Source organism: Marmota flaviventris, chromosome 2, assembly GCF_047511675.1.
Source record: "Marmota flaviventris isolate mMarFla1 chromosome 2, mMarFla1.hap1, whole genome shotgun sequence".
Taxonomy (NCBI): Eukaryota; Metazoa; Chordata; class Mammalia; order Rodentia; family Sciuridae; genus Marmota; species Marmota flaviventris.
Window position 1 is genome coordinate 193,198,038 of NC_092499.1, and position 13,579 is coordinate 193,211,616.

Sequence of the window (13,579 nt, forward strand, 5' to 3'; positions counted from 1 at the left end):
GCATTGTTCTATTTTTTTTTTACCATGGACATGTGATGTAAAATATTAGTTAATTAGCAAGTATATATACACATAAATGTCCAACTTATTGTAGTTATCTATATATATGGATGGGTATGAGTGTATGTATGTCATCCTTTGTTTTAGATAGAATATGCCTTTCTCTCCCCCCTCCCTGCTCATTCCCTCCCTCCCCCTCTCTTTCTCTCTTTTATTCTAGGAAATTAAATTCTGCCTTTTTCTCAAATAAGGTAACTTTGGGAATCCAAAATAAGTAAACCGAAGGTTTTCAGCTCTTGTTTTGATCTGATACTCACCAGTTCTGGAGAGCGATCCAAGGTTTCTCTTGTGTCTTGCACTCAGGAATCCGAGGGGGTGCTGGGGAGCCAGCCTGAGGCCACCAACAAACGTCCCATGTACTCAGGCATGCACTCCACACCCACAGTGACACCTCTGGCGCAGGGGCAGACAGGTGGGGAGGGAGGGCAGTCAGGCCTTTATACCTCATCCAGCTGCCACAGAAGATGGGTGAAAGCGGTTCAGTGACATGCTCTGGTCCCAGCTGATGACCAGAAGCAGGACAGGGCTGAAAATCAGTTCCTCCTTGTTCTAGCCAGGTTCCTCTCCTGTGCTGTCTGGCCTGCCCTGGGGACTGTGGTGTGCCTGCTATCAAAGGCCTACAAACAAATTAGACAATAGAACTCCACAAATCCCTTGGAGCCTCTTGGGATCTGCAAATCCGCGTGCTCCATGCTGGGGTTTCCTGTCTGGTTCATCATGGAACAGGAATGATGTTATTTCAGGTTTTCATTCATTGACTGCAATATTTGCTGAGCACCTACTATGCACTTGGACATTATGCTAGTCACTGCAAATTGGACCATGAGCAAAACAAAACATACACTTAGTCTCTGGTGCTTGGAGGTAAGAAGATGAAGCAGGCAACAAAGAAATGAGCAGTTGTGAGGAGATGACCCACATGGAGTTAAAGACTGGGGGAGACCAGATTGGGCCTAGTGGTCAAATAGACCTCTAGGGAGGCATCATGAGGTTGGAACCAGCCACAAGCACTCTGCAGACATAGCAAAGCATGAGAGGTGCAGACACCAAGGGGAAGAGCTTGTTTCTGGAGCACAGAAAAGAGCTAATGGGGCAGGAACTCAGAGACTCCAGATGCAGCAAGGCCTGTGCTCCCAGTCAACCAGGGACAACAAAGGCAATATTCAGAGATCATCGTGTCTAGCTACCAATAAAGAGATCTGTGTCACCTCCCACCACCCCGCACCCTGTGGCCCAGCTAGGCTCACCTGAAGCATTTGACAAGATCGATCAGGCCAATGAAAAGACAGGCTGGGCGGCATTAATCGATAGACATCTATTTGGCAAATGAAAGAATAAATCTTTTCACCCAATAAATACTTATCAGAATTTCAGAGCTCATATTCTATTTTTAGAATAAAACAGATGTAGTCACAATTAACTTACAATTTATTTCATTTTCTATATGAATGATTTCACAACAGCCTTTTTCCAAGAAGGTACTTTTTTGTTTTCATAAAGTAATCATGATTTATATGTTTACTTAATACCTGCTTTTTAAGTTGGCTAAACATCATTTCTTAAAAGGAAAAAAAAAAAGGCTGCAAAGCTGAAAAGACTCTAATCATAACATAGCGAGAAACTCAGTGTCACTCTTCAGAAAGGCTATCACAGAGGGATCCGTTTCTCAGCTAGCAGAGGGGAAAGCACTGCAAAGCTCTCCAAGCACACAGTGGCCAGGGCAGGACACGGCTGTCTCACGCACTGTGGGAGGACACCACCATGGCCACATTCATATAAGCAAAACCCCTTGGACAATAAGACCTACTTCTGAGGATTCGCTCACCTATGGACTCTCACTGGGGAAGCAGGACAGGTCTGCAGCACTGTTTGTAACAGAGAAAAACCAAATCAATTACCCCAGTGCTCCACAAAAGAGATGCGACTTAGATTCAAATCTAGACCCTGCTACATAGAGTATTTTGTGACCTGACCCAGACCTCGACATCTTAAGTCTCTCAGTTTCATGATCCTTAAAATGGAACACATATTCCACACACATATTTTATAATACAGTTTAAAAGAAGGAAAGAAGATAGAATGAATAAATGAGCAAATACTATATAAAATAGGGATATACACTGCAATCCTATCCTATTAATAAAAAGCATGGCATAACACTAAATAAGAAAATGTGTTTCAGCAGAATCCATGGCACACATACAACTGTACACACAAACACATACACACACAAACACATACACACATGTGCTCACACCCATGAAATTCTAGATGTATAGATTATTCTGGAAGGGACTATTCACAATGGTATTTTGACGAAAGAGAGTTAGATGGTACTAGAGGACAAAAACAAGAGGAAAACTTACTGTCCAGTGTATAAACTTTGAATCTTCAGATTTTGTCCAAGAACACACATTTATCTATATAAAAGTCAAATAAAATTTAATTTTAATAGTTTCAATCCAAACATTTGTTTCATTCTCTGATATTTAATTTTAAGAGTATCAATCCAAACCTTCAACATTGTTTTACTCTCTGATACTGAATTTGCAGATAACATATTAAACAGCAATTATGAAAAATTCTAGGACGTTCTATGTATTATAAGAGAATCTACAACATAATTAGGAGGGATAAAGGCAGATTTCTATTTGTCTTCTTGCATCCGAACATTTCATTCTATTATTCTGACCTGAAGTAAAACCATTCATTCATTCAATCAATCAACTTTGAGCATTTTCTAGGGGCTGAGAGCTGGGGAGATAGCAATGAACTGGTCTCATAAACTATATCCTAGTGGAAGAAATTAACCAACACATGTGCTGTGTGTGTATGAGAGTGAGCGGGAGGGGGAGAAGGAAACAGAAATACCTAGCACAAAATAAGAACATTAATTTAAATCCTATGCATAGACTAAATCAGTGTGAGGTTCTAGAGGAATGTGGGGCACATAATAGAGTGTGGGGGTCAGAGCAGGTTGTTGTGAGGCCAGAATCCAGATACCAGAGTGAGTGAGAAAGAGCAGAGGATTGAACCAACTAAGCCTTCCAAGGGACAAGCTCCATAGGAATGCCCCTCACTTCTCACCATACCTCATATCATCCAAATCAAGAATGATGTGATGGAGGCTATATTAATTTCAAGATAACATCAGGACCTGGGGCCACAGCTGACAGAAAACAGCCCAGACTCAAAAAGTAGTTCTTTGGTACATTAGCCAGAACGTCTGCAAATTGGTAAAGAGAGTTCTGAAAACCAAGAAACTGTTCCTATGAGAGTCAGCCTGCCAGTGGAGTCAGGGGTGTAGGCTTTCTCGTAGGTTTTGAAATAAATGTATATTATTAATGAACATATGATGTTAAGATGATACAATATATATATGAAGAGTTTAAATTCTCTGCTAACCAATGAACCTGGTATTAAGTAAAAGCTTTGAACTCAATGCTAGTGTTTTAATTTGAGTTAGTCTTTTCCTAAGACATTCTAGTTTGTCCTTCAGCTAGTCACTGTCATAAGCATGACGTAGCTGAATGAGATAGCTGAGTGAGGGGCTTGGGCACCTCCAGATAAGTGTGCACAGGCTTAGGATGGTGGTGACACCCACACCTACTGTGACAGAGGGAAGTTCTATGAAAGACAGGCAAATAGGACTTTTTTTCCACGTAGGGCATAATTTTTAAGATATTTTGTATAAAATAAAGCCACATGGCAGCTATAAGTGAAGACATTTTTTAGAAAATATAGTTTTAAAGGTTAAGAACAATAGTGCTGAGTTTCCTAAACTTCCATCATGCATAGGCCACCTCCTGGATTTGCACTGTATCTGCCAAATCCACATACCTTGATTTTTGTCCGTTCTTGGTAATACCTACACTATAAATTAATTATCCACCAAACAGCCTCACCTTTTAAATTAAATAAGCTTATTTTAAAGAGAGCAATAAATTCTTACCTTAAACAGTAACAGCTTTGCTTGAAGGTAAATGTAAAATTTAGCATAGTATAAAGTTAATGGATGTCATGAAATATTGTTAATCTAATGACTTTGTACCTAAGGATGGCTCTGTCTCTTAAAAGGCTGACTAGCCGTGAACTCTTTGAGATGCACTGGATAATAACTAACACTTATTTTCATTTTGTGATTCAGTGCTGTGGAATGCCCTAAAACTCTCTCCAGACCTGTGATTCTCACATCTGGACCACACTGCTAAGGTTAATAGGTATAAACATCATGGCCAGCATTTTAACCAAAGCTCTGCTCTTTTGGCTAATGTATTCAACCCTTGATTTTTTTCCCCCTAAATAAACCCAGTGTTATAAAATAATATATCACTGAAGTTGATATAAGAGGAAGAAGTGATATTATGGGTCATTAGCAAAGATGTGGCTTTTCTGGTGGGATGTGAGTGGATTATTTTATACTAGTTCATGGCTCTTTCACATAACACAACACACATGCTTCAATAAGAAATAAAAATCAATATTATGACCACTTATTGAGTTCCTATGATGAGACAGGCACAAGATGAAGAGCTAGACACACTTATTTTTTGCAAAAAGTATATTATTATCCTCATTTTTATCTGAGGAAATTGAAGATCAGAAAAAAGTAAGGAATTTTCTCCAGTGAGTGGCAAAGTTGAAGTTCAAAGTAGTGTGTGAGTCCCAAACTTACCCTATTTCCACCATGGAAAATCTAATGCACTCACTCAGTTATAAATATACTAAAAAAAATGAGACAGTACTCCCAGAAAGATTTCTAGTAGTTACAGACAATATTATTCTAAAATTTCTATTGAAGGCAAAGGAATGACAATAGCTAAATAATTTTGAAAACAGAAGAAACTATGAGGAATCAGTTTATCCTGATTCAAGAATTATTGCACAGCTGCAGACAGACACAAGACATACTGCTGCACATATGCAGGGATGTAGGGCAAGGGAACAGAACAGAGACCTCAGGAGTGGACATGCACAAGCCCATTCAAGAGAAAAGCCATCTTTCTCAATGATGGTCCTGGGGCAACCCAACACTCACAGGCAAAAATGGACCTCAACTTAAAATACACCTTGTAGATGAACTCACATGAATGATAGACTTGAATGCAAAAGAGAAGACTATAATTTTTTTTAGGAAAAAGAAAATCTCTGGAATCCCAAGCAGCCAAAGAACACTAAAAGTATGATCCAAAAAAGGAAAAAGGTGATAAACTGGGCTTCATTGAAATTCAAAACTTTGGGGTTGGAGATATGACTCAGTGGCAGACTGCTTGCATGCATGAGACCATCAGCTCAATAGCCAGTACTGAAAATAAAACTTTTTTTAACTTTTGCTCTATGACAGACCATGTTAAGACTGGAAAGGGCAAGCTCCTGACATAGAAAGTATGTGCAAATCCCAATCTGAAAAGAGATTAGCATCTAGAATATCTAAAGAACTCTCAAAACTCAATAGTTGAAAGACAACCTAGACGCCTTATGGAAATGTACATACAGATGGCAAGTAAGAACAGGAAAAGATGCTCAACGTTACTACCCAGTAGGGAAATGCAAATTAAAACCACACTGAGACATCACTGCACTCCTCAGCAGAGTTAACACCAAGAACTGGTGATGAGGACGCAGACAAACTGGAGCACACATGCACTGCTGGGTGTGAATGCAAATGGCCCAACAGTTAAACAGTGTCCTAAAACAACGAAACCTGTAACTATCACGCAGGCCAGCAAGGGCACTCTTGGTCACTCATCTAGAGGGAGGAAAACATTCCCACAGAAACTGCACAAATGTTTAAATCAACCTTCTTCACAACAGCCAGATGTTCTTCAACAGGTGAATGGCTCGACCAACTGTATGACATTCACACCAGGGAACACTGCTCAGCAGTAAAGAGCAAACTCTGAAACCCACACTCTGACTGGCTCTCCAGAGAATTATTGTGAGAGAAAAAAGCAATCCCCAAAGGTTACATAATGTCTGGTTCGATTTACATAACATTCTTGAAATGACAAAAATTATCAAACTGGAAAACAGACTAGTGGCTGTCAGGCGTTTAGGATTATGCAGGGCAGGGGAGGGACAGAGGGGCTATGAAAGGACACCAAGAAGGACCCTGTGGTGAGGGAAATGTTCTGTGTTTTGACCAGTATCAGTGTGCTGGTCTTGACACCATATTACAAAGTTGTACCAAGTCACCCCTGGGGGAGCCGAGTAAAGTTCATGGGCTATCTTTCTAGTATTTGTTACAAATGCATTGAACCTACAATTCTCTAAAAATAAAAAGGTAAATTTTTTAAAAATAAGACAGGGATTCTTATCCTCTTGCAAAGGTGGCTGGAGAGGACCTGGAGCAGGATTCCAGACCTGTGTGGGAATCGGATGCAGGACATGATGCACTACCCCAGGGATCACCGAGGCCCTTCCCCTGGAGCCTGGCTGAGCACTCCACTTTGCAGCACAATACTCACCGGAGCCTTTATGTTCTCTGGGATGCAGGACACATACGGAGGCTCAGAACACTAGTAAGACAAGGATAGCCCCTTGCTGCTCCACCAAGATCAGCTTCCAAGTCCTTATCCAAAATGTAAGCCATCTGCAGTCTGGGAAGGAGCTATTTTAACTCCAACATTCACATATATCTTGTGGCATTTCGAAACTCACAACTTTATTTTGAATTTCACAGGAATGGGGGCTGCAGGAGGAAGGCACCATAATCTCTTCCTGAGCTGAAATCTTCAAAGGTTTCCTTTCCACCTGACTAGGATCAAATTCCTAGAGTAAGAGAAAATCATATGTGTCCTTCCTTATTCTACAAAAGTGGATCAGGAAGAGACCTGCAAATATCTCTCCTCTTCAGTACTGGTCCTATTACTTGGACTCCAGCCCACCCTGGCCTACTGTGCATGTATTAACCTCTTGTGAAAAACATAAGCCCAAAATGAGACTGTAAGCTTCTTGAGGGCAGCGACTGCCTCTGTCTCATTCAAGGTCTTACTGGTGAGCACTCAATAAATATTTGATGAATGATAAAATAACAATAGCAAATAGATACCAAATGAAAACTAAATTCTTCAAATACCAAAGATAAATAATTCCTCATAAAAACTACAAGGCTGCCTAAAAAATAAATATGTCTACTGATCTAGTGAACATGATCCTAAAAGGTTCCTTGGCAAACGTGGGATATTATCCTATTTGTAAGTTGGTTTATGTCAACACATAAAGCCACACAATTGGCCATTCATTGCTTAAATCAGTGTCAGAGATGATGAGGAAGGCTGAATTTATGCATAATGAATCCCATCACCCAATGGGTGCCTAAGATATGGCCAGAGAGGCCTTCTTAATGTGGATCCCCACAGCAGGAAAGTCTATCCAAATGAGGGGACATTGAGGAGCTTGGGCATCCATGCCCTATCTGGCCTCTTGCCCTGGGGGGAGATAAGCAGCACTTTGTGTGTCTTACCGAGCAGAATGTATGTGTATGTGGTGGATGCCAAAACAAAAATGACATGATGAGGGCACAAGATGACTCTATTCTATGTCTACGATTTTCATATTATGTTATGACTTTGTCATTATGTCACAAAAAATGCACAGATTCCCAAACATGAAAATCTGAAAACATTAAATAAATATGAAACCTGTTCTGCACACTGGGTCAGGTGAAACAGGGAAAGGGAGGGATTAGAAAATCTTTCTTCCTAGACGCTGGCCACCTTTCTAATCTATCCTTTGCCACCCAAGAGAAAGGCTCCAAATTAAGAGCAATGCCTCCTAAGTTGGTGAGTTCTCGCAAACTGAAGCTCTCCAGAGACCTGCACCTCCTTATGAGGTGCACTGCCACTTATGTGAGGACCAAAAATACCTGGTACTCTGGTGCATCCCTTTAATCCCAGCAACTTGGGAGGCTGAGGCAGGAGGATCCCAAGTTCCAGGTCAGCCTCAGCAACTCTGCGAGGCCCTAAGCAATGTAGTGAATTACAGTCTTGAAATAAAAAATTAAAAAGGGCTGGGAATGTGGCTTAGTAGTGGTAGAGCTTCCCTGGGTTCAATCCTCAGTACCACACACACTCAGAAACATTCCTACAAAGACTAATGCTCTTCCTATACTCAGCTTCAGTGGCGAGCAATATTTGTGCTTGTACATTAATTATTTTGTGGTTATTAAGTTTGTTTCCCTTGCTAAGCAGCAATTTCTTTGAGAATAGACATCCCTGCAATAGAAGCTACTACTAATAAAAACCATGTAAGTACCATTGTCTCCAACAGCACTGGTAGCAGGAGTGAGCACAGTAATAAACGCTAATTGGGTTTTTATTGTGTCAAGCATTGTGTTAAGCCCTGTACAACAAGCATGCATTAGGTGGGTATTAAGAGTCTCCCTGTTTTTAGAAGTCTGGGGCTTATACATATTTAAAAGCTCACCAGAAGTCATACCCCCAGTCACTGAGCTGGGCTTTGAAAGTAGTCTTCTGTCAGAGCCTCTGCGTCTCAACAGTGGTTTCGTCAAGTGCCCACTCTATGCCAGGTCCTAGAAACACAGCTAGGATTAAAGAAGAGAGAAATCCTAGACCTTGGGGAGACTTGCCTACTCTATGGGGTACACAAGCAATAAATAAGTAAAATATACAAACTAATAGGTAAGGTAGTGGTAGCCTAGGGATATCAGAGAAGTGGGGGAGAAACAAGACAGGGTGGCTTGGGAGGCCTCGCTGAGAAGGTGGCATTTGAGAAGGTGGGGTGAGAGAGTGAGGCAGGGGGAGACCATGGGAACTAGCATTCTAAGCTGAGGGACCAGAGAGAGAGATAAAGCGATGAGTCAGCCAGGCCTTTAGGAGTCTCAGCAGCTCAGGAGACAGGATCTGCCTTACAGTTTCCAAGGATCACTTTGGCTGCTGTTTTGGGAACAGACTAGGAAGCGTAAGGGTGCAGGCAGGGAGACAGAAGTTATTACAACATAGGGAGAGAGGATGGGGGTCTGGCCAGGGTGGTAGCAGAGGATAGTGGGAGCTATATTCTAGATACACTTCAGAGACACAGCCCAGGAGATCTCTTAACGAACTGGTTGCAGGGACACAAGGTAAGAGGAGACGGCAAGGCTCCTAGGCTTGCTGGTTTGCTTGCTTGATTGATTGATGATTGGCTTTTACTTGGGTGATCCTAATGACTGAGCCAGAGCCAACCCTAGGAGAAGGTATGGAAGAAAGAATCATGTTCACATGCATGAAGTCTGAGACATCTGTTCCATGTCCAAGTGGAGATACGGGGTAGAAAGGAGAATTTGACTGAGTGGAATTCAAGTAGTCCAAGATGATAAGTTCCTGGTAGATAAGAGCAAAGAATGGTTATTTAAAGGCAAGTAGCTAAGGGAGTGCATAGAGATGAAGAACACAGGTCTGAGTTGAAGTTCTGAGACTTGCATTTTGGACAAGCCAGGGCAATTACTGACTGTTAAATTTTCTCCACTGCAAGGAAAGATACCAAGAGAAGAATGTGAATACCACCCACCCACATACACAAGCCCTTTGCAGGATGATGCATAAACCACCTGCCTGACCACTCATCTAAGAAGAAATGTTCAGTGTCTTCTGAGAATTGGTCAGATAATTATAGATCTCTGCTTCCCCTCCCCATTCAGCTCCCCAGATATTAGCATCAACATCCCTGAATAAATACTGTACTCAGGGCACAGCTTGAGACCTCCACAAACCAATGCAGACGAAGCTGGGGAATGCAGATGTGCAGACACTGAGACTTTCAAATTAAACGAGTTGAATTTCATTAAGCTTTCTGGTGTTTAAAGAAAACAGTAAGCTTATATATACATATATACAAATTTGTTTATCACTTTCACATAGGATCTCAGTAAAAGGAGAGCATTTATCTTTGACATACTTAAATGGAGATGTTCTTAGAATATTTCCTGTTCCATTGAAAAACCACTTAATTATATAAATGTATCATATATGTCTCTGTATGTATGTGTTTTGTAAAAGCTTCATCCAATGAAAAACTCTAGAATTGCATAAATATTTATGCCTTTTTAATTTTTTTTTCACCATTAGGAAATGAAAAATGTTTGAGGAGCTAGACATGTTTACCCTGATTTTAGTATTATACATGTATACATGTACCAAATATCACATGGTACTCCATAAATATGTATAATTTTTTATGTTCTCATATATCAGTTAAAATAAATTTAAATAATAAGAAATTATGCCTTTGAACACTTCTACATAGATAAATAAGGAAACCCATACTTCCTATAACCTTCACCAACCCTAAAAGACAATAATACAATCAGAATTAATGCTCTAAGCATTCATTGCTGGTTCATAGATATTATCTTACTGAATTCTCCCAAGAACATCAGTAAAGAATCTTTTTATACAGATAAACTAGAAAACTGGAAAGTCAAGGGTCACAGAGCTCACAAGTACTACAAGCAGAACTCATTCCTGTCTCCTCCTTTTCCAAACCTGAGGGAACATTCCTTGATACAACAGCTGCTTACCATGAAATGCTGTTTTCTTGTTTAATTATAAGCCCTCTCAAACATGGTTATAATCCACAGACGCTTGTCTGGATTCCATTAGTAAAGTCCCTGTCACGTTAGCTCCAAGGAGGGTTATGAACTGCAAGGTCATGCGTGCACCACGTCCCTCATTGTGTCTGGCCATGCGCACTTACTGAGTGCCCACTCTGTGCCAGGCATGAAACCCTCTCTCTAGACTCACTCAAGTGCCCAGAATGTACATTCTGCATGCTCTTCTGGGCTATAAGCAGCCTAGATTAGCAATACTTACATCCCTGACTTTAGACAGAGGGTCTTTTGCCATTTCCCTACAGCATCCTTCACCATTACTTGCAGCCTCCAACAAAACTTTAGTTTGCACTGTATTCTGACAACAAGAAATCCACCTCCTCTGTAAAGTATATCAAAAGCACATTTTTTTAAAAAGAAATGATGTTAACAAATAAGACCAGGCCAGATTTGTTTGATCATATTTTGACCTTTTCTCTCCATGAGCAATAACTATAATTCAGTGAATATCCTCATATATTTTTGAGTATCAACACAGATAAAAATGAAAAAAAAAATCTCAGTAAAATGTACTGCTCACTGGTTCAAAATGCTCTAAAATATTAAACAAATGCAAACTAAACTATATTACCTTCCCTTCTGCTTCAAATATCTGTCCATAAATGTTGGCACACACAGGACTATATTGTGTCAGTTATCATAGGACAGAAAAAAATAATCTCAATTGCCATAAACTCAAAAGGGATGATAACGAGTTTTTCAAATAAGTCACCATGTGTCACAATTTGGCATAAACTCTGATCCTTATGAATAATTCATACTTTGTGCATTAATAATGCATGCCCTATTTCTGTTGGAATGCTCCCTAACAGAATGAATGTCTATCACCAATTCCCTCCATTGACATGATGGAGTCAATGTAAAATTAGAATGGTGTTTTTTGTTATTGCTCCCTTCAAAATTGTAACAGTTGGCTGGCCCATAAGGTTATGAAAAATATAAAGTTCCTGTTACTTCTTGCCCCTTACATGGGAGTGACTTGGTTAGGTACCCCAGCATGCTTACCCTTGCTGATAAGAATATTTGCAGAGCAGAAACTTTGGCAAAGCTAATAAAGATTGGGTAGTTCTATTACATTTCTCCCTAATTATATATTTATGCATTCACAAAACACAGGATGTAATTGCTAAAACATGGTACCCAGCAGGGAAAAAAAAAAAAGAAAGGAAAAAGCCAAATTGGCAAGATTTTCTAATAAATAGGGATGCTTTTCCCCACCCGGCATTCTTCCCTAGCTCATGTCACTACTGTGAAATTTCTGTTTGAATTTCAGTAAAATTATCTGGAACATTAAATAAATAAATAAATGTCCAAAGACTAAATAAAAGAATGATACCAAATGACATGTTTGTAGAGTAAAAGAGTCAACTTATCACCCCTAGTGAGGCCATGCCATAGCATGAGGACACTGGTATTTCAGGCTTTACTGAACTTTCCTCTTCTTCCCCCATCGCGCCTCCACTGCCTCACCCAAGTGCACACCATCCACCAAGCAGTCACAATACTGGACACAAAGCAAGAAGAAGTGATGTGGTTTGGTATTAAAAAAAAAAAAAAATTCCAGTATCCTCCCCTCCCTTGAGAATTTCTTCAATCAAACCCAAAGAGAGGCTGGACTTCAGAAGTACCCCACACTGAGCAGAGAAGGAGTTTAAGAATGGAGCCATCCGGTGTCAACATCTGTCCCCATGTGCCCTCATATTCATTCATTCTTTCTTTCAGCTCATGTTAGGAAGCGCTTGCTCTATGCCAGGTATCAGGTTCCCTTGGGTCTACAAGGTATTCCGGCAACGGAAATCCACCGCCCAGGTTAAGGACGAGGGAAAATTCAGATGTGGGTATCTACCCCAACTTGGCCCTGTTCAGAGGCCAGCCCACCTCGCCTGCCAACACCTCGGAAAGTCACTGTCCAGCGCCGGGTCCAAGAAGACCTCTCTCTTGGCAGAAACCTCTCGCCGGGGTCAGAGGGTCACTGCCCTTGCTCACACCGTCCCCTGAAAAAGTGAAGTTGGCGGCGAGTGGGACGAGGGGCACCGGGGGCATCCGGCAGGCTGGGCCCCCCCGCCAGGCTTCTCGCCTCTAACTCCCATGGCTACCGAGAAATATTTATGTGGATTAGATGGGCTCCAGTGGCTACTGTGGCCACCACCAGAAAGCCAAGTCATCCGAGGGATAAAGATAGATCATCACATACCTAGACGCCCGCCTCCCCGCGGCAGCCCCGGCAGATGTGGATGTGGACTGCGAAGCCCCAGCGCGGTTCACCGACGCGCTGCCGGCCACCTCCTGCCACCTCCGGGGATGCTGGCGAAGGGCAGAGACAATTGAACGGGCGAGCGTAACAGCAAAGGATCGATACTCACCCCTAGGCGCCTGCTCCGGATCCTCACGTACCCTTGCTTCACTATGTCATTAAAATTGGAAGCCATCCCAGACAGCCGCTGACCCCCCTTAGCCAAGAGCACGCACCCCAAGCGGCTCCGGGGAGGGCTTAGGGCAGGGTGGAGAGAAAGAGCTGGGGGAGAAAGTTGAAGAGGCGAGCTGCTCGGGCTGTGGCTCGGCCAGGCGTCAGGAGACGTGCATCACTTTCCGTGTCCCCCAACCCTGAAAGTGGGCGGCCGGCTCGCAGCCACTTTGGGGAGCGAGGCGCGGGGAGGCGAGGCTGGAGCGCCGGCGTCAGCTGACTCCACCCCGGCCGGCCAGGGGGAGGAGCGCGGCTGCCGAGAGATCCAGCGGCCTCTCCCGGCCGAGGAGGAGGAAGAAGGAGGAGGGGGAAGGGGAGGAGGGGTCAGAGGAAGAGGAGGATGGGGAGGTGGCGGAGGAGGAGGGAGACAAGAGGAGGAGCCGCGCGGGTCCCAGCGCCGGGCCGCGGCCACCCGCGAGCAGACACTCAGGCGCGCGATCGCCCCC

General features: G+C 42.4%; 1 protein-coding gene across 1 annotated transcript in view; it reads right to left on the reverse strand.

Moving 5' to 3' along the window:
• Positions 1 to 13,323, reverse strand: part of Dok5 (docking protein 5) — a 149,765-nt gene extending 136,442 nt beyond the window's left edge. Inside the window, exon 1 of the mRNA XM_027946432.3 lies at positions 13,033 to 13,323. Within this exon, the coding sequence (XP_027802233.1) occupies positions 13,033 to 13,098 (66 nt within the window). The 5' untranslated portion in view covers positions 13,099 to 13,323. The remainder of the gene's footprint in view (positions 1 to 13,032) is intronic.
• Positions 13,324 to 13,579: the final 256 nt, after the last annotated feature.